At 40.9% G+C, this 26118-nt stretch overlaps 4 protein-coding genes and 1 long non-coding RNA gene across 9 annotated transcripts; 2 read left to right on the plus strand and 3 right to left on the minus strand.

Moving 5' to 3' along the window:
• Positions 1-574: 574 nt before the first annotated feature.
• Nero (deoxyhypusine hydroxylase nero) lies at positions 575-2224 on the minus strand. 2 transcript variants are annotated; one of them, XM_071702596.1, is made up of 4 exons: positions 2070-2224; positions 1556-1917; positions 1141-1461; positions 575-1065 (listed from the first exon to the last, which is right to left on the minus strand). In XM_071702596.1, exons 2-4 carry the CDS (start codon positions 1833-1835, stop codon positions 752-754), a joined length of 915 nt encoding a protein of 304 aa, XP_071558697.1. In that variant the 5' UTR covers positions 1836-1917; positions 2070-2224; the 3' UTR covers positions 575-751. The 2 variants fall into 2 exon arrangements, with proteins under 2 accessions (XP_071558697.1, XP_071558698.1); XM_071702597.1 differs by having other exon boundaries at positions 2029-2196.
• LOC139770548 (SANT and BTB domain regulator of class switch recombination) lies at positions 1602-6979 on the plus strand. Its single transcript, XM_071702560.1, has 10 exons — positions 1602-1740; positions 2265-2675; positions 2967-3747; positions 3882-4262; positions 4368-4634; positions 4713-5007; positions 5143-5371; positions 5445-5706; positions 5782-5963; positions 6046-6979. The coding sequence occupies exons 2-10, from the start codon at positions 2597-2599 to the stop codon at positions 6153-6155; spliced, it is 2586 nt and encodes an 861-aa protein (XP_071558661.1). The 5' UTR covers positions 1602-1740; positions 2265-2596; the 3' UTR covers positions 6156-6979.
• LOC139770549 (lymphoid-specific helicase) lies at positions 6306-12991 on the minus strand. 3 transcript variants are annotated; one of them, XM_071702562.1, is made up of 7 exons: positions 10106-12991; positions 9758-10007; positions 9124-9476; positions 8391-9034; positions 7502-8136; positions 7010-7407; positions 6306-6923 (listed from the first exon to the last, which is right to left on the minus strand). In XM_071702562.1, exons 2-7 carry the CDS (start codon positions 9843-9845, stop codon positions 6552-6554), a joined length of 2490 nt encoding a protein of 829 aa, XP_071558663.1. In that variant the 5' UTR covers positions 9846-10007; positions 10106-12991; the 3' UTR covers positions 6306-6551. The 3 variants fall into 3 exon arrangements, with proteins under 3 accessions (XP_071558663.1, XP_071558664.1, XP_071558662.1); XM_071702563.1 differs by lacking the exon at positions 10106-12991 and having other exon boundaries at positions 6306-6594; positions 6683-6923; positions 9758-10099; XM_071702561.1 differs by lacking the exon at positions 10106-12991 and having other exon boundaries at positions 9758-10099.
• Positions 12992-21063: 8072 nt separating this feature from the next.
• LOC139770577 (uncharacterized) lies at positions 21064-24243 on the plus strand. Its single transcript, XR_011717785.1, has 3 exons — positions 21064-21554; positions 21654-21778; positions 22031-24243. It is a non-coding gene; the product is annotated as an uncharacterized lncRNA (long non-coding RNA).
• Positions 22276-25909, minus strand: LOC139770576 (probable ATP-dependent RNA helicase DHX37). Of its 2 annotated transcripts, none has more exons than XM_071702612.1 (6): positions 25513-25909; positions 25235-25436; positions 24960-25171; positions 24783-24880; positions 23381-24112; positions 22276-23142 (listed from the first exon to the last, which is right to left on the minus strand). In XM_071702612.1, the coding sequence occupies exons 3-5, from the start codon at positions 25160-25162 to the stop codon at positions 24048-24050; spliced, it is 366 nt and encodes a 121-aa protein (XP_071558713.1). In that variant the 5' UTR covers positions 25163-25171; positions 25235-25436; positions 25513-25909; the 3' UTR covers positions 22276-23142; positions 23381-24047. The 2 variants fall into 2 exon arrangements, with proteins under 2 accessions (XP_071558713.1, XP_071558712.1); XM_071702611.1 differs by having other exon boundaries at positions 23381-24127.
• Positions 25910-26118: the final 209 nt, after the last annotated feature.

Consider the following 26118-nt stretch of genomic DNA (forward strand, 5'->3'; position numbering starts at 1 on the left):
GTGGCTGTGTGTACGCGGAGGATGAAGGATTGTGCATGCGCTCGTAGTGATAGAAGCTAACGAATGTATGCCAATGAATGCGCGGGACGCGGCACGCGATATTCATGAAATTGAACACGGACAATTTCGAAATTCCATCACGGGGAAATCCCAGCAGTTATACGCTTCCGGACGCGATTAAAGAAGAGATTTCGAGCGAACGAAGTTTCAGCGACGAAACTGCAGAAACGGAGCGGAGCGCGACAGTTGCCGGTTGATCGATTTCGCCTTTAATGCCTGGCATTTGTATAGCGAGTCTTATCGAGCTCATTTGCTATTAGCGGTACACCCGCATACAACGCCGCGATTCAATCCTGCAGATTTTACCGTTTTTCTCGGAAAACAAGCCGTCTTACGGTGACGAGGAAATGCATACCTTCCTTATACGATCGATTCGATGTCGGAGCTCCTGATTACGTTTCTGGAGTTCCTAATTATTGAATGGTGTGTTCAGATATAATTACAGAACCTATCATTAGTATTCTCAGAGGTAAAAAGTAAAACAAGGATAATAAGGGAAAATATATCCGAGATGTAAGGAATGTAACGATTCTTTACTTTCCATCCGGAACATCGCGTGAACGTGTGAAAATGTATTGCGACTAACGGAATTAATTACATACATTTCTCTTCTTTCGCTCGGGATGAAAAATATGTTTATAGTACGCAATATATATAACATAAATAAAACATTTCAAAAAGGTGGATGTCTTCACGCAGCGGAAAGTTTCGCCAGCGTGTCTGCATATTGAAATTCCGCACTGTTCTCATAGTCGCACATGTCCAGAGCGATGACGCAGCTCTCGCGGACGACTCTTTTACTATCGTTAAGATATTTGTTTAATATCTCGTAGCACTCGGGAGTGGCGATGGAACCTAAGGCTTCCGCACACTCGTGCCTGACCATCTCGTTCTCCTCCGTATCTTCCAGCGACGTTTGCAATCCCGGCACGGAAACCTCGTCCTGAAGCTGTCCCAGGACAAACGCTATCTCGTGCTTGAACAGAGCGCTACCGGCCTTCAAACCTTTTGCAAAAATGGCACTCGGTTAGTTAGTACTCGATATTAATATTTTTAGACTTTTAAATCAATATAAATTACCTTCGGTAAGGGCGAGAATGCTCTCTGTGGTGCCCAAGTTTCTCAGCGAGAACATCGCTCTGTATCTGTCGAACAGTGACTTGCCTTCATCCAGTAAAATACCCTTCAAGACACTCACATCTGTCGTTTTCGCCGGTGGCGCAGGATCGATGGTCGAATATGCATTCTTTTGCAAGTTCTTCGCATCACTGTTGGATTCTAACCATCTCAATCGGTTTAGGGCCAACTCGCATGTTTCTGCTACTTCGGGCACAGGATCTTTGCGGTACTTTTCCAACAGCGGGATTACGCTCGAATCACCGATAGCACCCAGTGCTTCTCCTGGCAAAGGATAGATTCTTTAGTCTTTTCATTTCTTTTGCAGATCACCAAAGGTTGGGCGAGACCTTTGCTCTCCTACATGCTAAACACATACCAGCTTCGTGACGTACCATCGGCTCCTGCGACAGATCTTCTAGGACACTCGTTAAGATACTAATGGCTGCGGGATCCCGCATCTGACCCAGGCAGTACGCAAGCTCGTGCTTCAGCAACGCCGACGGATCCTTGAAGCACGCATGGATCTGATCTATCGCCGTTACACCGCCGATGTTCTTCAGAGTAAATAGAGCACGGAATCTCTCTTTCAAAGGCCTGGCAGAGTCATTTAAAACTCCGCCTATATTTATAATGTCACTTTCACTTGCTTGAACCATTTTTAAATATAGTTCAGGCGTTGAATGTTAAATATTAAAACCCCAAACGTTAATGAGAAGTAAAACTCCGGATATCTCGGACCTGTAAAAATACATGAAGATGTAAATTTGTAATTAAAAACAAAAATTTAAACATGTAATTATAGATATATTTAAAAAATGTATAATCACAGATTATTATCAGAATTTTTACCAATTTAACTGAAATTTTCAATTTATTTATCGGTTATTTACCAGTTTTTATGGGCTAAACAAATGTGATTAAAGTATTAATAACTGCACCCATCTCAATTCAATGCGGTAACTTTTTAGGTTAACGAACCATATGACGAAACCATAGCATATAGAAACAATAGATGTGTACTCTTGATTTTGTAACTGTTTGTAACGCAGTTAGGAAGATAAAAATCTCTTTTTAATGAGTTTCAGAATACAATCTGAGCAAAAATGTGTGGATGCCACTTTTTAAGTTTTGGAACGCGGTCAGCTGATTAAAAATCAAACACCGACTACTGTCAAACACGGAGGACATTTATCGGAGTGAAAAGTGAGAGAAAAGGCATTCTTGATGATTACCAAGCGTACAATATTGCATAATTATCCGAATAACTCTTTGATCTTGTATTAAAATTCTCATGATAATTCTTGTAATCTTTTGACGTTATAATCGTATGTCAGAGTACGGTGTATCGATAAATAAAATTTCCCGTTGATGCACAAGTGACCCTTGCAACAAAATTGAATTGCATCTTTTTAGAGGCATGGAGCCGCAAGAGATTAACAGTGTCGCTTTAAACGCAAGTGCGATATTGAGAGCATGTGCCTCGACGAGTAACGAAGGTATACGTAGACCTACTGGTATGCTAGATCGCACCGAAATTAGATACTGGATGCTGCACCTTTGTTTTCAAGTGTTTTGATGATTTTCTCTCTGTATCCCCCCATCTAATGCCGTTAGCACAATTTTCGCTCTGCTAAGTTTTGAGCCACGTTGATAACTGTGTATCAAATATAGAGAAGCCTGATGGCGATAAGCCGGGTAATAACTGCATTGGAATGGGTCGAGTTGTGTGTCGCGATCACCACTTGAAAGTCTGCGGACGGTAGTAATAATGGATACTTTGAATTTAGCCGAAAGATTGCGAAACCTCCAGGAAGATAAGCACTCCAAGTTAACGATCGGGGCGTTCTTCGAATTCATGAGAACCGCGTATCAAGTTAACGACAGTTGCGAAGGTCTGGCCACGATACTGAGCGCCAACAGCGAAATCGACTGGCACGAGTTGGCGAAGATCAATTTAGATCTAGAAACTCGCGAGGGTAATAAAGCAACCATTGACACCTGTAATCCTAATACTCGAGGACAGCAAAACAAGAGTAATGATCCCTTACAAGCGTTACTGACACAAGCGATAAATAATAAGGAAGCGAGTCTGCGTATGTCGGAGAGCGCGATGAGCTCGCAGTCTTCTGTGATATCCTGTAACAGCAATATTTCTGACACGTGCAATAACAGCAGCTCCACGAAGGAATCTACCAGCGTGGAAAATTCTTCTAATAAACATCTAAAGATAGGGGATAGTATTAAAGAAACAAATCAGTTATCGAGCGATCAAGTCCAGAATGAAAAAGGGAAGGTATTGCAGACTAAAGTGCATTCGGAGGAGAGCGAACATGGTTTAGCGAAGGTCATGAAGGAGAATCTGAGAGATATTTTGCATGAGGGACTACTGGACTCTGTTTTGCCGTATATGCTCCCAAAATCTGCCTTATCGCTGCCTGTCATTAAGAAGTCCTCTGCTGTCGCGGATGTTAAAAAGAGTTCTTCTCTGAATAACGTAATTGAAAGTAAAGTCTCGACTCATAAGGAAAGAGACAAAGAAAAGAATAAGACGAACAAGAAATCGTCGGAGTAAGTGTCTTTTAGCTGCAATTACATTTTTTTTGCCATATAAAGCTAAAAATATTTTCAATAAATGAATTAATTCTTTATATCAATTTTGTTTAACGATATCCAGATGTATTATTTCTTTACATTTATTGCAGGAGTGAAGTGGAAATTCACGTATGCGACGAGGATAAAAATATCAGAAAGAACTTTCGATGTCCGCAAAAGCTTCTCATACAAAAAATGTGTTATTTTGCTGATGTCACAGCAGGACAGAAACTCGACGAGATCGACATATCCGTGCATTGCGACGTAGTTATTTTCGACTGGCTCATGAGATGGGTGAAGAAGGATATCATAAAGAAGTCGGAATGGCCAGTTTTAGAGGCGAATAACGTTATTCCAATTATGGTGTCTGCTTGTTTTCTGCAAATGGAACCGCTTTTGGAAAATTGCTTTCAGTATTGTCACGACAATATGTCAGATATCTTGAAAACGTCAACAATCTTAACATGTCTAGACGACAATCTTCTTACAAGGCACGTTTTATTGTTGTCATAGCTCTGATTGTATTTCGCACGATACTATCGTGCCAGTAACAAATGGTTATGTTGAAGTCTTCTTTTTCCCGTTTTTATCCGTAGATTGGTTGAATTATTTACTAACGAGGACGTTGAAATGCTAAAAGACAAGAAAGATAAAATTCAGAGCCGTTTGTTCTGCAAGTTAATCATGTCTCTAGTGGAGGCTACTCCGGACAACAAAAAGGGACACTATAGCTCATTGGCTACGATGTTTAGATGTGGAAAATGTTGCAAGAATGTTATACAATCGATTTCCGATTTCGTGCCTTGCGTTCCGAGCGCGATGAAAATCGATAACAAGGGAACTGTTCATAGCAAACATGTCAGGTACGCGCGATGCACATGCGTTTTTATAACATAAAAATATTACGTATGAAAGTTATCTAAAAAAAATTTACTTTGCAGAGATTTGACTTGGACATTGAACGATTATGTCGTCGCCTTGCGATCGGAGTTGCGCTCTTGGCGCAAAGTGTATTGGAGATTGTGGGGAGACTGCCATTTCTTGTTCTGTCAACAGTGCAACGTATATTTCCCGATTCATCAGATTGGTTGGTGCTGTTATCATCCGGAATCCGCGCAATTCTTCGTAAACGAGCAGCAAAGGCCTATGCCCTTCCCGCTGGGAAGATACCCGTGTTGCAGTCAACCTGCCTACAGATTTGAAGCTTTACTAAATCAAGGCGGATGTAGATACAAGGTTGATTATTAGCATCATGTACCTTTTGTAATTACGTTATATAAAATAGAATCTGCTCTTAAATATGAATGGATGTAATATACGTAAAGATATAACGAAAATATAGTTTGTGTAAAGATTTTTCTTTTCTTTCAGGAGCACATACCAGATGTAAGAGGCGAGAAGGAATTAAATATGTTAAATATCCTGACGGCACATAGAGAAGTCATAACTTTAGAAGCACCCCAGCTCTTTTTCCCAGAAAAAATCACACGGCTGGTAACACGCGATCCATCTCTTCGTCCGGGCAAATTAGTGTGCAAGGATACAATGTGGTGGAACGGAATAGAGCTCGTGCCACAGAGACCGAGACTTGGTCTGCTCGGTAAATTATCAATTTATCGCTTTCCTTCTCGTAGAAATTTTATAACGCAGAAAAAAATCTTTAAAAAAAACAGGAAAGATTTGGGGAGGTTCGGGACTTCGTCGATTGCTCCAAGCGCAAGATTCACAAAAGTCCTTACAGAAGCTTTATCGGCGGATTTCCGTAACCACTGACGTTTCGTCTCCTACGTCCTCGCTTACAGACGAGGACGACGAAGATGACGGCGGGACGTACGAGGACAGCAGCGTAGACGACGAATCTTATTACAGCGAAGAATCCAATACGTTATGCGCATTAAAACCAATAGCTAAAGCAAAGCATCAGAATAGTCACAAGTAAGAAATCGCCTTGATGAAATAGGGAGTATCTTTGTAACGCGCAAAATGTTTATACATGATTTTATCGTTTAGGAGTAACGGTAGGTGCTGGAGCGGGAATTTGAATGTAAGACACAATCAAGACAATCAGAGAGATTTTGAGGAAAGAGCCGCGGCGCAAATGATAGCTCTTCTGACAAAGAGAACACTCACGGAGAACTTGCTTTCGAAATTTAATAACAAGCAACACGGTTGTAAGACTAAGCAGCCTGTTGGTATGTTTCTCATGCGTAATGTATTACGATTATATTATGTATCAAAATAAACAAGTATGTAACCAACACGCATCTGAAACAGGTGGAACGTATGTAAAACTAGAAGCTGAGTTTCGCGAACGGTTGGCCCAGTCTTGTAAATACAAAAACCCTCTAACAGGAAAGACTCGTATCAAATCAAGTAAATCTTGATTTATACGTAGACATGGTTGAAGATTTGTCTAGAATATTGTTGAAAAAATTATTTCGTTGTGATTTTATACAGGGAAAGAAATATACTGCCGTATTACTCTCACGCATCACTTAATAATTAAATAAGAAATAGGGTAAGTGATCTTAAACTTCTTTTTAAATGAAAATGAAATTTATTAAGAAATTGGATAAATATATTAAAAAAATAGAGCTGAGTAATTAATTTATAACATCACGCGCTCACTTGTCTGAATTTAACTAAAAATTGCGTATAACTAATTTGTACTTATTGTATATATTACTTATGAATTGTCAATTATATAATATATCTTTTTATATCTGTATGTATTCTATTCTTGAGAATTCTGTGGGTTATTTTGATTGTTAATCATTAAATCACTTCTGTCTAACAGTTTGTTCAGCTCCATCTCTGTAAAAACTGTAAAAACAAGTAAAATAAGTAAAACAAGTAAAAACAAGTTTACATACATCTGTTACATGGATTATGCACGATGGCAAGCATTTACCTTCCTTTTCAGATGTAACAACTTTGTAATCCTTAGACTCCATCAACGTCTTCAACTCGTGCAAAGTATCTTTAGTAATAACTTTTGAGATAACCATTTTCTCCAAAATACGTTTAGTATCAGCTCGCTTGATAATCGTCTCGTCAATTGTTCCTCTAGTGCACAGCTTGTAGACAACAATGGGTTTTGTTTGCCCTATCCTATGGCATCGAGCCATGGCTTGTATGTCCACTTGTGGATTCTGTAAGCGTTAAAAAGCAAGCATGAATAAAGTACGGATATTAGTAAGTGGAAGAAGTGTGGAAAATAATACTGATATTAACTCACCCAATCGCTGTCGTATATAATAACAGTATCGGCACCCATTAAGTTTAATCCAACCCCACCGGCTCTAGTTGATATAAGGAACAGGAACATATTCGGATCTTCATTAAAAGCAGTAATATTTTGTTTTCTTGTCTCAATCTTAGTGTTGCCGTCTAATCGCACATAATTATAATCTTCGCGTAACAAGAGATAATCTTCAATCATATCCAAAATCATAGTCCATGTCGAAAACAGTAAAATTTTGTGACCCTGCGCTTTAAGTTTTGCCAGCATAGCATCCAATACTAAAAGTTTACCGGAAGATTTAATCAAATCGTCGTCGATTTTCGGTAAACCGGTCGAATCCAACGGGCAGTGAACCAAGTATGGATGATTTACAATCTTTTTATACATTGGAACTAGAAAATAAAAGAGCAACGAAATAACATATAATATAAAACATGGATAAAAATTATGTGCGTATAAATGTTGCGTTAACGCAACAACACTTACTTCTGCAGCTAAACTGAATGCGAACAAGAAATTCTCTATTACGTTCCGTAACATCGGTATATTGTTTCCATTTCGATAAGCGGTCCACAGGTTTTATTTTCCACTCATTGTTATTTTCAATTTTTTGTAATGAAGAACTCTGTAATCCATTCACGGATGTGTTTCCGACAGATCCGTACTTGCTTCTCAAATAGGATTGTCTTTTCGGCCTTTCACCATTTACGGTCTGTATAATTGGATCCGATACCTCGATTTTGCTCAGCGTTTCTAAATCGTAATTCAATACTGCCTTGTACAAATCGTGTTGCAATTCCGTGAGCGGCGCATAAACAATTAACTCTTTCTTAGGAGGAATTTCTAGACAAACATCAGATTTTATCCGTCTTAACATAAATGGCTTCAAAATCTCGCGTAATGACGATAGCACATGTTTCTCTTCTTCCTGCTTCAAAAGTTTTTCCGTGCCGTGCTGATGCTGAAGTTCTTTAACATTGAACCACGACTCAAACGTTTCCAAATCATCAAAGATTTCTGGTAGTAGGAAATTCAAAAGGGACCATAACTCGGATAAATTGTTCTGAAGTGGAGTTCCAGTTAGTAATAGTCTATTCATGGATCGAAAAGATTTCAGTACCCTAAAAAAATTAATGCTGTACAATAATCTTAATTTTAAGAGCCAAGTAATACAAAACCTTAAATAATTGATAGTCACTTTCATATCGTGTTAAACATCTACCAATTGAAAAATATTAATTATTGTACTAAAATTGTAATCAGTTTTGAAAATAATTTTTTAAAAGTAATAATTTTTTTAAAGTTAAAAAATTTCAATTTCTGAAATCATTAATTCGTTTTTAATTAACGCAATCAATTTTTAACAGCTACATACTTGATCAATTTGCAGTTATAATTTTTTATTCTATGTCCTTCATCTACTACGATGTATCTCCATTTGTGACGTCTAAGGTATGCATGTTCGTATAGCGGTACTTCATACGTAGTGATCACAACAGGCTGCGTCCTGTAATCTTCGACAGGGTGTGTACACTCAATTTTTTTGCATACAGCTGCCCTTTCTTCTGGCGTGCCGTAGAATAAAACTACCGGTATCTCGGGAGCGAATCTTTCAAATTCCATCATCCAATTTGGTATGGTGGAGAGAGGCGCAATTATCAAGAAGGGCCCCGTTTGTTTTGTCTCTATAAGATGACACATCAAGGCTATCACTTGTATCGTTTTCCCAAGTCCCATTTCATCGGCCAAGATTCCACTCAGGCCGTTTTTACAAAGCAGCTTCAACCATTCTAAGCCCGCATGTTGATAATCGCGTAGCTCGCCATGAAAATATTTCGGAGTAACAGCGACGCTGTCGGCAGTCGCTTTCGGATCCGCTTCGGTGTCTGCGACTTTGTCGGCAGTCGCTTTCGGATTCGCTTCGGTGCCTGAATCTGCAGATAATTCCGCCTCTATCTCTTCATCGCTCAGAATCTTCCTTTCCCTTGCGGCCCTTCTTCCTCGTACCTTTCTCTTCATCTGTAAAAAATTTCATCAACTTTAAATTGTCTCTGTAATTAAGTGGTAATTATAAATCCAATATTATTCGAGAATCCAAATCTTGTTACCTCCGTAGATATATATTCTTGTATGTCATATTTTGCATTATCCCTATGATTTCTTTGCTTCTTTGCCGGCGGTGTATTTTCATCGTTAACGAGACGCCCCTTCCTCTTCTTGATCTTTTCCTTCTTACTTATATTATCTTCAATCTTATTTATCAGATAGGACGAATAAAATTTGCTCTTATTCAACAAGTGCATCAGTCGCTTATATCTCTGCTCACACACTTCATTATTATACTCTTCTTCCTGTTTTTTTTTAAGCTCAACATCACTATTCTTTCGACGTCTCTTCAGCTTCTTCTTCTCTTCCAATATTGGGCCGTTATTAAACTTGACATCAGTGGCTATCAATGTGTCTTACAAAAGAAAACAAAATATTTTAGACAACCGTCGCTAGGCTAAATAATAAATATACCATGTATCTTGGAAAGAGAAAACAAAGTCTACAGAGTCCTTTTTTTTTCTTTTCTTAAATTCTTCCTTGACATTCTCAGCGAAAAACAAACACCACGCATCGATAATATATATTTAAAAGATATTTTTAGATTTACATATAAACAGAACATAATAAATAATATATTATAAATGTTCATTGCTTTTTGTTTTTTCATTGCCAATAAAAATTGCGCGAATTTACCTGAGACGGTAACCGAACAGCTTCTCTCGCTTCCGGAATCAATCGGATTTGAGTTATCGTCAACAAATTGGTCCTCGAATTGATCCATTGTTCCAACGCGACGACTTCAAACGAGATCAACGTTCGTTCTGGGCGATGTGCTCTCGATCGCGGTGCAAGTTCGGCTCAACAGGTGTGCACGAGGGTACCGAAGGCAGGAGAGGTGAAACGCTGTGCCCAACGACGTTCTCGAACGTTCGCTGTAGGATCTCTTGGGACAAACGAACAAAAACATTCGTATATCCCCGATCGAGATCAACGGCCAGACGTGAGACGTTAGACCGGTCGGACTGAATTGCGCTGAATTACCGCCAAACAGAAGAATGACGACGAAGCAGGTGGGGAAACCGTTTGGCGCCAAAATGACAATCGGGGCAGTCGGGTTTCCGGTGATTTTTCTCTGGTTACTTCACCTCCCGTAACTTAGCCGGTCAACTTCGACTTTATTAATTTTTTTTTTTTTTAATCGTTTGTTGGTCGTTTGTTGGTGATTGTTGGCCTAATTACAACGTTTGTTGGTTCTTAATTGTTTTTTAAATTAAAAAAGAAAAATTAGCCTTAAGTTAGCCGGAAAAATTTTATTTTTAATTTAAAAAAAGCCTAATCGATGCGTAATTGTTTGCTGATGATTGTTGGTCTAATTTTAGCGTTTGTTGGTTTATTATTAGTCTTAAAAACGAAAAAAAACGAAAAATTATCTCACATTAAAGTAATCGAAGATTGGTTTATTTGCCTACGACTTAAGGTTTATTTCTATCAATTTAAGGCTAACATCTGTAAAACTGGCTATGAATACGGGCCTTAACATCGGCAGAAAATCATTCGTATGTATTTAGCCGGAAATGAACGTCTTTTTAAAGAATCTCTATATGAAATCGTTTGTATTTCGTATGAAGACTTTTGAAGTGCAATTGAAAAGGTTTGTGAGTCATTCGTTTAATTGTAATTAATTATTTATTTTTACACCATGCATTTAGCCGAAATAGATAAATTAATAAAAATTTTATATGGAATCGTTTGTATTTTGTATGAAGAGTTATGAAGTGTGATTAAAAAGGTTTGTGAGTCACCCAGATAATTTTAATTAAATATTTATAAACTCGGTAATTATGGGCAAACGTTTATATTAATTCTGACTGCAGACGGACCTTCGGGAACACTAGCGCCTTCTTCTTTTAACATGAATAACTAAAAATCTATATTTCGGCTATATATAATTACCGAGTTTATAAATATTTAATTAAAATTATCTGGGTGACTCACAAACCTTTTTAATCACACTTCATAACTCTTCATACAAAATACAAACGATTCCATATAAAAACTTTTATTAATTTATCTATTTCGGCTAAATGCATGGTGTAAAAATAAATAATTAATTACAATTAAACGAATGACTCACAAACCTTTTCAATTGCACTTCAAAAGTCTTCATACGAAATACAAACGATTTCATATAGAGATTCTTTAAAAAGACGTTTATTTCCGGCTAAATACATACGAATGATTTTCTGCCGATGTTAAGGCCCGTATTCATAGCCAGTTTTATAGATGTTAGCCTTAAATTGATAGAAATAAACCTTAAGTCGTAGGCAAATAAACCAATCTTCGATTACTTTAATGTGAGATAATTTTTCGTTTTTTTTCGTTTTTAAGACTAATAATAAACCAACAAACGCTAAAATTAGACCAACAATCATCAGCAAACGATTACGCATCGATTAGGCTTTTTTTAAATTAAAAATAAAATTTTTCCGGCTAACTTAAGGCTAATTTTTCTTTTTTAATTTAAAAAACAATTAAGAACCAACAAACGTTGTAATTAGGCCAACAATCACCAACAAACGACCAACAAACGATTAAAAAAAAAAAAAAATTAATAAAGTCGAAGTTGACCGGCTAAGTTACGGGAGGTAGTCGAGCCGGGAGCCTTCGAATCCGGCCGAATGCCGAATCACGTTCGGCCGCTCTCGCCGCCCGCCGCCGCGCGTCGGCGAGGCACGCGGCACGCGGCACTCGGCAGTCGGCACCTCGGCCTCGGCCTTGGCAGTCGCAATACCGCGATCGCGACCGTTGAATGAGTCCGCCGATTTCGCAGCAACGTACGTGCAAAGTCGGCGCGCGGACGATCATTTCCATCGGCGAGACAGCCTTGATACTTGTTTTGCCGACGCTCGGAGTACCCTCACCTGCGGATATTACTCACAATCAGTCATTCTCCCGATAAATTTCGAACAGGTGTCAAGTGTTTGTGCTCCGTGCCGTGGGTGCTGATTCGGAACGCGCGCTCGTTCGTGCGATTGGCATTCCTGCTCCTCGTTTCGCGGGAATAATCGACGAGGCGCTCAATAATTTGCATCAAGTGTGTATCAAGTGTCGTGAATGAATTAATGTGTCGCTCGCTCGAGACGGAGATGTCGAGGGCGTCGAGGCGAAGGTACCTCGTACGGCAATTGCGAGTCGTGACGTGTCGTGAGTGATTTGTAGTTTCGTCGTGATATTCGCGGGCGATAATCGCTCGTCCCGGCCCGGGCCGCCATATGTCGCTGGACCATCGAATGTGCGTGGCATTCATTTACGCGGCATATCTCGAATCGTGTCGTGCTTTGAACGTGCTGTGTGCTGTGCCGGAATTGTCGTGCGATTATCCCCGATTCTTTTCGAAGAGCGGAAAGAGGGCCGAGTGACAACGTGAAATCGTATCGTGATTCAAGTAAATGATTCAAGTAAATAGCACGCTGTGATACAACGATACAACGCTCGTTCGTGAATATTTCTTATTTTTGTGACTCGTGTATTTCGTGCCGCGTATAATCGCGACTCCTTATCGTGCAAAGCATGCATTAATAGTACTTACCTTCGCGAGATTTACGTGCTCGATACCGCGGCGTAATGTGCATACGATATTCAATCTTAATTGTGGTTTTGTTTAATCAATCTTATGTTACCTGTTTTTATATTACTACAGAGTAAAGTACTTCCTTCCCATGGGTACGACCTTGGCGAGGTGGGAAGGCCCAGTACCCAGTACGAGGATTTTACCCAAGCAAAACTCTTGTTCTGCTTGGATAAAAATTCAAAGACGGGGAAGCTAACGTACCCTCGTCCGCCGATTTAATTGAATAAACGAACCGCAGCCGGTTCGTCGCGTTTGCTTCGGGAGTGCCGTTCAAGTATAATCGGACTAAAGGACTTTTTTAAACGGGAGTGCCGTACAGTATCGCGCGAGAAAGACTTTTAATGAAATTAGTCCGCGCGCGATTGTAGTTTATTATCCGCGAGTGTTTCTCGCGAGTGTCCTGTGCGCGATGAGAGGAGGAAGCCTGACGTCCTGAGAGGAGGAGGAGGTCTGAGAGAGACATCGGGCCCCGGCGGAGCAACCTTGGGGTAAGTATCATCTTTTATCTGCATAAAATTAATAGTTTTTCCTCATTTATTCGGAGTTTTATTTCGATAAGCTAAAACTAATTAGAAAAAAAGAAATTATTTAAAATTTTATAAAAATTTATTTTTGTAAATATTTTTTCCGGAAAATAGATAATTATATCATAGGCCAGTCATATTAGACTAATTTAGGGGGGTTACCTTCCAATTAATCTTCACAAGTTGTAACCACCATGAATCGCTTTGATTTAAGGTGCTGTAAGTGAGATTTATTTTGCTTCGCAATGCGCATGCGCATTACAAAGTTATTAACAATATTATCAACAAAAAACGCGATTTTTTTTATTTTTTCTCAAATATCTCGAAAACTAAGCAAGATAGGGTAACTAACTATACATACCTTTTTTGTAGAGCGTAAAATTATCTACAATAATGATCTGAACAACATTTATCGTCAAGTCAGTCGTTTAGCTTGCACGCGCCGTCAAAGTCCGAGACTCGGATCCCAAAAACCCTCGATTTTATCGTTTTTTTTATGTTGCGCCGGTGATTTTTTTCCGTCATTTAAAATGGAATTAAAAATCCCAAAAAAATCACACATCATCTGAGAACTACAAAGAATACTTTTCATGGTATAAATGATTTTTTAGACCCTTTTTTTTTAGTTTGTAGCTATGTAAGCAAAAAATTTTGATTTTTTGGAATAGTCTTAGTTTTTCGCTGTTTTCAGGCCTTAGAATTTATTTGAGATGATTTTTATCATATGCATCTTGTTGTGGACGAAATTTGCAACAAAAAAGGACCCTTGTATTTTTTTCGTACGACGAACGCTGATTTTTTTATTGACGCGCAAAGTTATCTAATATTGCGCACAGGTCGGATAACGCTTGTTGTACACTAAAATAATTATTTTTTATTAAAATTTACGTAATTTTTCGCATTATTATTGAATCATATTTCAAAGCCGTTTTCAACACATTCTCTCATTTTTACTTATTTATTAACAAATATGTTTATTTAAAAATTATTATAAATAATTAAAAAAACATGTTATATTCGTTGTACTCGTCGTCTCATATCAACTCGAAAAATGTTTTTAAAAAATTTATTTATATTATTTACAACATTTATAAATAGTCAAAAGATGCACTGTATGTTTGAATAAATGTTTTAAATATGAATAAATTTTTTAAAAACATTTTTCGAGTTGAAATGAGACGATGAGTACAACGAATATAACATGTTTTTCTAATTGTTTATAATAATTTTTAAATAAACAATTTGTTAATAAATAAGTAAAAATGAGAGAATGTGTTGAAAACGGCTTTGAAATATGGTTCAATAATAATGCGAAAAATTACGTAAATTTTAATAAAAAATAATTATTTTAGTGTAAAACAAGCGTTATCCGACCTGTGCGCAATATTAGATAACTTTGCGCGTCAATAAAAAAATCAGCGTTCGTCGTACGAAAAAAATACAAGGGTCCTTTTTTGTTGCAAATTTCGTCCACAACAAGATGCATATGATAAAAATCGTCTCAAATAAATTCTAAGGCCTGAAAACAGCGAAAAACTAAGACTATTCCAAAAAATCAAAATTTTTTGCTTATACAGCTACAAACTAAAGAAAAAGGGTCTAAAAAATCATTTACACCATGAAAAGTATTCTTTGTAGTTCTCAGATGATGTGTGATTTTTTGGGGATTTTTAATTCCATTTTAAATGACGGAAAAAAATCACCGGCGCAACATAAAAAAACGATAAAATCGAGGGTTTTTGGGATCCGAGTCTCGGACTTTGACGGCGCGTGCAAGCTAAACGACTGACTTGACGATAAATGTTGTTCAGATCATTATTGTAGATAATTTTACGCTCTACAAAAAAGGTATGTATAGTTAGTTACCCTATCTTGCTTAGTTTTCGAGATATTTGAGAAAAAATAAAAAAAATCGCGTTTTTTGTTGATAATATTGTTAATAACTTTGTAATGCGCATGCGCATTGCGAAGCAAGATAAATCTCACTTACAGCACCTTAAATCAAAGCGATTCATGGTGGTTGCAACCTGTGAAGATTAATTGGAAGGTTCGATGTCTAATATGACTGGCCTATCAGTGAATCTAATTGAAAGACGAATTTAGATACGCGTAAAATTATGTGTATTTTTTGAAACATTTATCATTTTCAGCGCCTCTTTAATTTATATCTTTCGTTTTTGTTACAGTATCATCGTAGTTACGTGGCCGAATTACTCCGCCCGTTGCGCATCGGATCGGTGAGTGACGAATTTTTTACAATAATATGGGGTAACGAATTTGTGAGACCTATATTAGATATATTTATGTATTGTATCCACATAATAGTACTATAGATAAATGCGACTTCTTACAAATTCGTTGCTCTAAAATGGATAGACTAGATCAGACTAGGCTAAATAATTAATCCTGGAGCATCATCATTATTTATCGATTTATTGTGCTTACGGGAGAATGCATCCATAAGCACATACGTTATGTCGATGCATTATTTATTAATGCATCTAATGTTATTTGTATCGCAGAACATGCGAAGTATACCAGTCGCCTGAAATTTATAGGCAATTATTTAAATTTGGCAAATATACACGGAGAAAAAAATAATGTTGTATCAACAGCCTGAGTCTAATTGGAAATAATCTTGTTAATTCAATACATTATGCTTTTGTTTTAATGAAATAAAACAAGATTATTTCCAATTAGACTAATGCTGTTGATACAACATTATTTTTTCTCTGTGTATATTTTATTGAGGACGAGCATGGCCTAGTAGACAGCGCACTGGTCTATTGAGCCAAAGGTCCCGGGTTCGATTCCCGGTAGAGCTAGAAAAATTATATTCGCTCGTTCTCCTCTTCCGGGAAGATATAATCACGACGATTTTTATTAGAACGCGATTAACATAAAATTCTTTCATGTCTTGATAATATAATTCTGTTTTACTTTCCATTGCTGCTGTGTATTAATTCTTGGACGAATACATTAATTACGCGTATCATTGTAAAATTAAAAGCAAAATTAAGTCACTTAATTAAGATTTTATTAACGATCCAACGTAGTTGTTTATTTTTTTCCGATATGATTAACGCGCGCTTATTAACGATCGCAACGATTCGTAATCAACCGCAACATTATAATCATCTACCGGCGCTGTGACACGCGGCGCGACCTCCCCCCCTGCTCGCTCGACCGTATAAATCGGCGCGTTGTCTACCGGCGGCAGTGACACGCGGCGCGACCTCCCCCCCTGCTCGTTCGACCGTATAAATCGGCGCGTTGTCTACCGGCGGCAGTGACACGCGGCGCGACCTCCCCCCCTGCTCGCTCGACCGTATAAATCGGCGCGTTGTCTACCGGCGGCAGTGACACGCGGCGCGACCTCCCCCCCTGCTCGCTCGACCGTATAAATCGGCGCGTTGTCTACCGGCGGCAGTGACACGCGGCGCGACCTCCCCCCCTGCTCGCTCGACCGTATAAATCGGCGCGTTGTCTACCGGCGGCAGTGACACGCGGCGCGACCTCCCCCCCTGCTCGCTCGACCGTATAAATCGGCGCGTTGTCTACCGGCGGCAGTGACACGCGGCGCGACTTCCCCCCTTGCTCGCTCGACCGTATAAATCGGCGCGTTGTCTACCGGCGGCAGTGACACGCGGCGCGACTTCCCCCCTTGCTCGCTCGACCGTATAAATACGCGCGTTGTCTACCGGCGGCAGTGACACGCGGCGCGACTTCCCCCCTTGCTCGCTCGACGCGGTGTTAGGGTCACTCGTGGTGGTTTTAGCCGGTAGGCTGCGGGGAAATGGCGGAACTTTAATGTTCTGCTCTCCGCAGAATCCGGCACTCCCCCCGCCCCGCCCCGGGGAAGGGGGGGTCTTCCTCCCGAAAGGGGGGTCACTGGTCACTCAAACCCCGGAAGAATGGAGGCACTCCCCGACCAGTGGTGCTCCCCGATCGGTGGCACAGCCACCGTGACTGGTTGCCACTGCTGACGGGTTGCCTCCAGGACGTCGTGGGGATTCCAGTGATGGAAGATTTCCACCACGTAAAAAGAAAAAAAAAAGCTACTTAGTTAAAACGTAGGGAATAATTTTTAATTCCTTTCAGCAATTACATTTCCATTAAGCGAGAAGAGTCAAGAAACATTTTGACTATATTGCAAAAACGTTGTAAAATTGATGCAATATAGCTGAAATGCTTCTTGATTTTTCTTGCTTAAGGGATGAAGTCACACTGCATTGCCACGAGTCTCAATGTGGCTCGAGTCTGCAAAAGACATCACGCTTGAAAAAAATTAAGCGTGTAAAAAATTTTGTCTGCTAAAGACATCACGCTGATAAAGTTAAGCGTGTAATAAATCTTCCCTCCAGGGGGTGGGGGGAGTCCTCCCGGACCCTTTAGGGGCACGGGGGAGCCCTCCACTACGGGTTTTGCGCACCCGGAGTACCCGAGCACACAAGTACCGCAATCTACGGCAGCCCTACGGGTCTGTCGTGGACCGGGGAGTCCTTTTAAGGACTCGCGAGGTAAGCGGCCTCTATAAAAAGTCCGCTCGGCTGGTCGGAGCCGTGAGAGAGGAGCTTAGGCTCTCCTAACCGACCTAAGGGAAGGAAAACCCTGACAGAAAACCTCCTAAGGGTCTGCCTTCGGCGACATCACGCTTTTCTCCAGTAGTGAGCGTGTAACAAAGTAAATCCTCCTCCTGTCTGCCTTCGGCGACATCACGCTTTTCTCCAGTAGTGAGCGTGTAACAAAGTAAATCCTCCTCCGGTCTGCCCTTCGGCGACCTCACGCTTTTCTCCAGTAGTGAGCGTGTAACAAATAAATCCTCCTCCGGTCTGCCCTTCGGCGACCTCACGCTTTTCTCCAGTAGTGAGCGTGTAACAAAGTAAATCCTCCTCCGGTCTGCCTTCGGCGACATCACGCTTTTCTCCAGTAGTGAGCGTGTAACAAAGTAAATCCTCCTCCGGTCTGCCTTCGGCGACATCACGCTTTTCTCCAGTAGTGAGCGTGTAACAAAGTAAATCCTCCTCCTGTCTGCCCTCGGCGACCTCACGCTTTTCTCCAGTAGTGAGCGTGTAACAAGTAAATCCTCCTCCTGTCTGCCCTCGGCGACATCACGCTTTTCTCCAGTAGTGAGCGTGTAACAAGTAAATCCTCCTCCTGTCTGCCCTCGGCGACCTCACGCTTTTCTCCAGTAGTGAGCGTGTAACAAGTAAATCCTCCTCCGGTCTGCCCTCGGCGACATCACGCTTTTCTCCAGTAGTGAGCGTGTAACAAGTAAATCCTCCTCCGGTCTGCCCTCGGCGACCTCACGCTTTTCTCCAGTAGTGAGCGTGTAACAAGTAAATCCTCCTCCGGTCTGCCCTCGGCGACCTCACGCTTTTCTCCAGTAGTGAGCGTGTAACAAGTAAATCCTCCTCCGGTCTGCCCTCGGCGACCTCACGCTTTTCTCCAGTAGTGAGCGTGTAACAAGTAAATCCTCCTCCGGTCTGCCCTCGGCGACCTCACGCTTTTCTCCAGTAGTGAGCGTGTAACAAGTAAATCCTCCTCCGGTCTGCCCTCGGCGACCTCACGCTTTTCTCCAGTAGTGAGCGTGTAACAAGTAAATCCTCCTCCGGTCTGCCCTCGGCGACCTCACGCTTTTCTCCAGTAGTGAGCGTGTAACAAGTAAATCCTCCTCCGGTCTGCCCTCGGCGACCTCACGCTTTTCTCCAGTAGTGAGCGTGTAACAAGTAAATCCTCCTCCGGTCTGCCCTCGGCGACCTCACGCTTTTCTCCAGTAGTGAGCGTGTAACAAGTAAATCCTCCTCCGGTCTGCCCTCGGCGACCTCACGCTTTTCTCCAGTAGTGAGCGTGTAACAAGTAAATCCTCCTCCGGTCTGCCCTCGGCGACCTCACGCTTTTCTCCAGTAGTGAGCGTGTAACAAGTAAATCCTCCTCCGGTCTGCCCTCGGCGACCTCACGCTTTTCTCCAGTAGTGAGCGTGTAACAAGTAAATCCTCCTCCGGTCTGCCCTCGGCGACCTCACGCTTTTCTCCAGTAGTGAGCGTGTAACAAGTAAATCCTCCTCCGGTCTGCCCTCGGCGACCTCACGCTTTTCTCCAGTAGTGAGCGTGTAACAAGTAAATCCTCCTCCGGTCTGCCCTCGGCGACCTCACGCTTTTCTCCAGTAGTGAGCGTGTAACAAGTAAATCCTCCTCCGGTCTGCCCTCGGCGACCTCACGCTTTTCTCCAGTAGTGAGCGTGTAACAAGTAAATCCTCCTCCGGTCTGCCCTCGGCGACCTCACGCTTTTCTCCAGTAGTGAGCGTGTAACAAGTAAATCCTCCTCCGGTCTGCCCTCGGCGACCTCACGCTTTTCTCCAGTAGTGAGCGTGTAACAAGTAAATCCTCCTCCGGTCTGCCCTCGGCGACCTCACGCTTTTCTCCAGTAGTGAGCGTGTAACAAGTAAATCCTCCTCCGGTCTGCCTTCGGCGACCTCACGCTTTTCTCCAGTAGTGAGCGTGTAACAAGTAAATCCTCCTCCGGTCTGCCTTCGGCGACCTCACGCTTTTCTCCAGTAGTGAGCGTGTAACAAGTAAATCCTCCTCCGGTCTGCCTTCGGCGACATCACGCTTTTCTCCAGTAGTGAGCGTGTAACAAGTAAATCCTCCTCCGGTCTGCCTTCGGCGACCTCACGCTTTTCTCCAGTAGTGAGCGTGTAAAAAGTAAATCCTCCTCCGGTCTGCCTTCGGCGACCTCACGCTTTTCTCCAGTAGTGAGCGTGTAACAAGTAAATCCTCCTCCGGTCTGCCTTCGGCGACCTCACGCTTTTCTCCAGTAGTGAGCGTGTAACAAGTAAATCCTCCTCCGGTCTGCCTTCGGCGACCTCACGCTTTTCTCCAGTAGTGAGCGTGTAACAAGTAAATCCTCCTCCGGTCTGCCTTCGGCGACCTCACGCTTTTCTCCAGTAGTGAGCGTGTAACAAGTAAATCCTCCTCCGGTCTGCCTTCGGCGACCTCACGCTTTTCTCCAGTAGTGAGCGTGTAACAAGTAAATCCTCCTCCGGTCTGCCTTCGGCGACATCACGCTTTTCTCCAGTAGTGAGCGTGTAACAAGTAAATCCTCCTCCGGTCTGCCTTCGGCGACCTCACGCTTTTCTCCAGTAGTGAGCGTGTAACAAGTAAATCCTCCTCCGGTCTGCCTTCGGCGACCTCACGCTTTTCTCCAGTAGTGAGCGTGTAACAAGTAAATCCTCCTCCGGTCTGCCTTCGGCGACCTCACGCTTTTCTCCAGTAGTGAGCGTGTAACAAGTAAATCCTCCTCCGGTCTGCCTTCGGCGACCTCACGCTTTTCTCCAGTAGTGAGCGTGTAACAAGTAAATCCTCCTCCGGTCTGCCTTCGGCGACCTCACGCTTTTCTCCAGTAGTGAGCGTGTAACAAAGTAAATCCTCCTCCGGTCTGCCTTCGGCGACCTCACGCTTTTCTCCAGTAGTGAGCGTGTAACAAATAAATCCTCCTCCGGTCTGCCTTCGGCGACCTCACGCTTTTCTCCAGTAGTGAGCGTGTAACAAATAAATCCTCCTCCGGTCTGCCTTCGGCGACCTCACGCTTTTCTCCAGTAGTGAGCGTGTAACAAATAAATCCTCCTCCGGTCTGCCTTCGGCGACCTCACGCTTTTCTCCAGTAGTGAGCGTGTAACAAATAAATCCTCCTCCGGTCTGCCTTCGGCGACCTCACGCTTTTCTCCAGTAGTGAGCGTGTAATAAATAAATCCTCTGCTAGGGTCACTCGTGGTGGTTTTAGCCGGTAGGCTGCGGGGAAATGGCGGAACTTTAATGTTCTGCTCTCCGCAGAATCCGGCACTCCCCCCGCCCCGCCCTGGGGAAGGGGGAGTCTTCCTCCCGAAAGGGGGGTCACTGGTCACTCAAACCCCGGAAGAATGGAGGCACTCCCCGACCAGTGGTGCTCCCCGATCGGTGGCACAGCCACCGTGACTGGTTGCCACTGCTGACGGGTTGCCTCCAGGACGTCGTGGGGATTCCAGTGATGGAAGATTTCCACCACGTAAAACAAAAAAAAAAAAAAAAAGGGACCTAGTTAAAACGTAGGTAGGGAATAATTTTTAATTCCTTTCAGCAATTACATTTCCATTAAGCGAGAAAAGTCAAGAAACATTTTGACTATATTGCAAAAACGTTGTAAAATTAATGCAATATAGCTGAAATGCTTCTTGATTTTTCTTGCTTAAGGGATGAAGTCACACTGCATTGCCACGAGTCTCAATGTGGCTCGAGACTCCTATCTGACCCGGAGGTGGAGGGTGGATTTTGCGGCCGGAACAGCATGAAAGAAAGTGGTGAGTGTAATTGATTTTCACGTACTATGTCACTTATGTCCAAAAATTTTCTATCTCTTCTGTCTTTACTTAATCGAATCGTTCATTTGAATGTTTCAGAAAATAACGACGCAGAAGGTGACATCGGAGCAGCGAGGGAATCCTGCGTAGCTGACATTCCGAGCACTCTGAGAGGAGGAGGAGGCCTAGGATAGGCATCGGGCATCGGCGTACCAACACTTCTGGTAAGTGTTACTTTTTATTTTTTTTTAAGATATAGAATCCCTCTTTGTGCTTATTCAGTTCTTACATTAAACCGTGTTTCGGAATTTAAATTAGTAAAAAGAAATATTTTGAAAAATTTGATTCAAGTTGATTCTAACGTAGAAACCTTTTTCGAAGAAGTAATTTAAAATATAATATTACTCTGAATAACGAATAAGATGTTCGATTCGCGTGACACGTATTTAATCGATTCGATTATTTTTATGTTACAGAAAATGTCCACGCGGGAAGGAGCAACGTTGCTTCGCATCGAGGGAACACGAGGGACATCCCGAGCAGCCTGAGAGGAGGTGGAGGCCAGGGAGAGGCATCAGGCGCCGGCGGAACAACATGCGGTAAATATAATTGGTTTATATATATTGTGTTTCGCGGAAAGTTTAATTAATCGGTTTTTCAATCGAATAGTAGGTTTACCATTTGCGGTTAGGAAATATAAATAATGTTCTCTTCTCATAAATATTTGATCACGACTATTTATTATACTGTATTTTTGTCCTCGCGTTATTATTTGTTTTTCAGTTCTGTCCAAGGTCTCGTCTGTAATCGTAAGTTCATTGAATGTTGTGTCTATATCTTCTTCACTGTCGCTGTCTCCTTCTTCCTCACTTCGTTCTACCTCCTCTTCTTCCTCGGAGTCGCCATCGTCAGTAACTTGATCTTCCTGGTCGTCTTTCGGTTTGTCGTCGTTGGTTCTTTCCTCTGTAATTTTCGTGTGGTCCTCGCAATAATTTACATGCGTAGGCTTATTTTGATAAATCTCATAATTTTCACAATCTCCTGTTAAACTATTTAGTATTTCTAAAAGATTAGATGGTACAGTTATTTGTGAATTTAAAGTATTTATATTTTCATTGTCGCTAATTAAAGAATTCATGTCATTGTTGTTAATGTTTTCTAAGGATGTTTCTATTTCAAGTGTTTCGTTTTGAGTGTTATTTATAATGTTTGACGATTCTAAAGGTGAAGATTCAGTATTATTTATCTGATTTATTGGATCATTGTGCATTTCTAAAGATTCATTATTATTTATCTGATTTATTGAATTATTGTGTATTTCTGCATGGACTATGTGTTCAATAAACGGCGGTTCTTCTAATTTTTTCTTAGTAAAAGGTATGCTTTCTCCTTCCGATTTCTCTGCATTACGTGTTTGCATTCCTGTAACTACCGGCTCTGGTTCTTCTATCATCATTCCCCTCCTTGGCGAAACTGGCAAAGGTTTAGGATTAGCATTTCTTTGTCTTGCTTCATCATCTTCTGGGCACTCTTCTATTAATTTTTATATTTAATCATACAGATTTCTTATCAAAACACTGATTGCGTCCTTAAAGTAAAAGGATAATTGTATATTTATTTTAACTAAAAACGTATTTTGTTCTAAATAACATTAGTATTAACCCTTTAGGGGCCACACATCGATCCCGTTCGTCCCTGATGAAAGTTTTTTACTTTCTTTTAGTTTTTTTATTTTTTTTAGTTTTTTTAGTTTTCTTTTTTGACTGTACATAATTATGTACACAGCCCGCTAAAAGGTTAATTTTCTGGACCTTGAGATATAATACATTGTTTAATGGCACTGTCATGGGTCCTCTTGGATCAATTTTTACTGGTATCGAAGTTTTCTCGCACCGTGTCACCTTGTATTTACTCAATATTATAAGCAGGACTAACCTCGTTTGAACAAGTCCGAATTTCTCGGCTACAAAATATATAAGTGTATGTAGTCTACCCTAAGAGCAAAAAGTCGACTTTAAGTCGACTTGAAGTCGACTTCTACCGAAACTGACTTGGCAGAAAAGTCGACATTTTTAAGGACGAAAGTCGACTTTAAGTCGACTTGAAGTCGGCGAATGTCGCAAAAACCACCGACTTAAAGTCGACTTCCCGTCATGATGAAAAGTCGACTTCCCGTCATGACGAAAAGTCGACTTCCCGCCAACTTTTAAAGTCGATAAAATAAACCGCCGCGTACGTCTGGAGGTCGATTGTGTATCTTGAAACGAGGTAAAAATAACAAAAGTTAACAGATTTTATTAGATTTTGATAAATAAAATCGTAGATACGCTAATGAATTTTCTCACTTTTGTAATTTTTACCTCATTATTTCAAGATACACAATCGACCCCTTGCTGGAGGGCTAAAACTGATGCATTTCGATTTTTTTCATATATAAAATAATTTAATTATCTAAAAAACTGTATAATTACAATCCTAATGTTTTATTCTTAATTACAAAGGCGGCCATATCTGTGCCACTTCTGCGTGCGCGGATTCCGGCAGCCACTTCTGGTAAGCTGACAATAACAGAACTAAAATTAAAACATTCCAGCGTTAATCGCGAAACAATATGCAAAATTAGCTATATAAATATATATCATATTATTATCATAATGTTGTAAATATATAATAATATTATATATATATATATATATATATATATTATTATAAATATATAATATCCACAGACTTTTATACTAGACCACTAACATCTATGGACGCACTGCCGAAAAGCTGATGCGAGTGCAAGGTGCAAGTGTTAGTGAAGGGTGCGGCCATATTGAATTAACAATAAGTCACTATCGGGTGTTCAGTTGCTCATGATGTGCGTTTATCTGCATTCGTTATTACAGTACATAACGAAGCAGGCGAATGTTTTTGTGTTAAATATTGGTACATGTTATCAATAAGTTTGTAAGTCATGCCTTCGACGTGTAGCGTACTTGGATGCCGAAATCGAACCACTACTCCTGTAGTATTAAACCCTTTCTTTTGGACATTCTGTATATGCCAGACTATTGTATAGAAATCTTGTATAAAACCACTTGTATAGAATAGTAATATAGCATATCTTGACTAAAATCAACATGGCGGCAAGCATCACGGGCGAGATGTCTGTCAGCGGTCTAGTATTGTATAGAAGTCTATGATAATATCTAAATATTATTTTATAAATTAAAATCTCACATTTTTTATCCGAACCCCAGATTTCTAGCAGTTTGTGTTTGGACACGACTCCCTGCGACTGCAGCGTTTGTACTATTGCTTGAGTGCGTGGTATCAACCTGAAAAAATCGTATTGAATTGATGTAATCTATTCGATGAATCAACGTGAAATCAAAAGGAGATAGAATAACGATTTACCTGGCCCATGACTTGGTGATGCTCCCAGGTGTCGTCAGCAGCGACGGGACAAATCGTTTCAGCTTAGGGCACACTTGACCCTCCAAGAAGAAATACGCTAACCACTTGACACCGTCCACGGATGCTCTATATCCATCGATGGTAGTGCCCATTCGGCCTTTCCGAATGTACCAGACACGCGGCAAATGATCTTCCCGGTTCATTGATTATATCTATAAATATCTTTATAAATAAGTAGGAAAAACATTATAAAGCAACAATTGTGATAAAAATACCTTGGCGGTGGATCAACCAATGGTTCACTAAGATGGCATAGCATGGGCGAATTTCGGCAATCATTCGGGTTCTATCACCGTGACACCTCGCATGTACATCTTATTCGTTTCGTACACCTCTTTATAAACCACCTATTCCGGACTGATTTTCCGTAGAACGCACGAAGAATGCATGAACACAGGTTCCTTCATTTCTGGTGTTCTGAAAGATGATACAGAATGGAGAGGTCGCATTCAATAGGTCTTAATTATCGATGATAATTAATAACACACCATACCTAACCTGTAAGCATGTTTCCACTTGGCCTTATCCTGATCCTCTTTTACCTCGTCGGGCAAAACCTTTCTCGCGACTTGATCCGCCATACCTGCAAGAACTATCTGGCGTCTTATCGTGTCCTGTCTCGTGGCACGTATTCCTCGCACTCGCGTAAACTCTGGTCCACTCATCTGGTCCTCCAGCCTCCTCGAGATTCGCCGCAATTCGCCGCCATATTGATGATGCATGACGCGCCGCTTGACTGTTTTCCGTCTTTTTATAAGTCGACTATTTAGAAGTCGACTTTTAGTCGACTTTCCGCCATTTTTAGAAGTCGACTATTTAGAAGTCGACTTTTAGTCGACTTTCCGCCATTTTTAGAAGTCGACTAGAAGTCGACTTATAAAAGTCGACTTGCCGTCGACTTTCCGTCAACTGTGCTCTTAGGGTTAAGGCTAATTTTTCTTTTTTAATTTAAACAAAAATTAAGAACCAACAAACGTTCTAATTAGGCCAACAATCACCAACAAACGACCAACAAACGATTAAAAAAAAAAAAAATTAATAAAGTCGAAGTTGACCGGCTAACTTACGGGAGGTGGTTACTTCCTCCCGGACAAACTCC

The sequence above is a fragment of the Temnothorax nylanderi genome, unplaced genomic scaffold, assembly GCF_030848795.1.
Source record: "Temnothorax nylanderi isolate EJ_2023f unplaced genomic scaffold, tnyl_v1.0 TNYL_tig0031_pilon, whole genome shotgun sequence".
In the NCBI taxonomy this organism is placed as follows: Eukaryota; Metazoa; Arthropoda; class Insecta; order Hymenoptera; family Formicidae; genus Temnothorax; species Temnothorax nylanderi.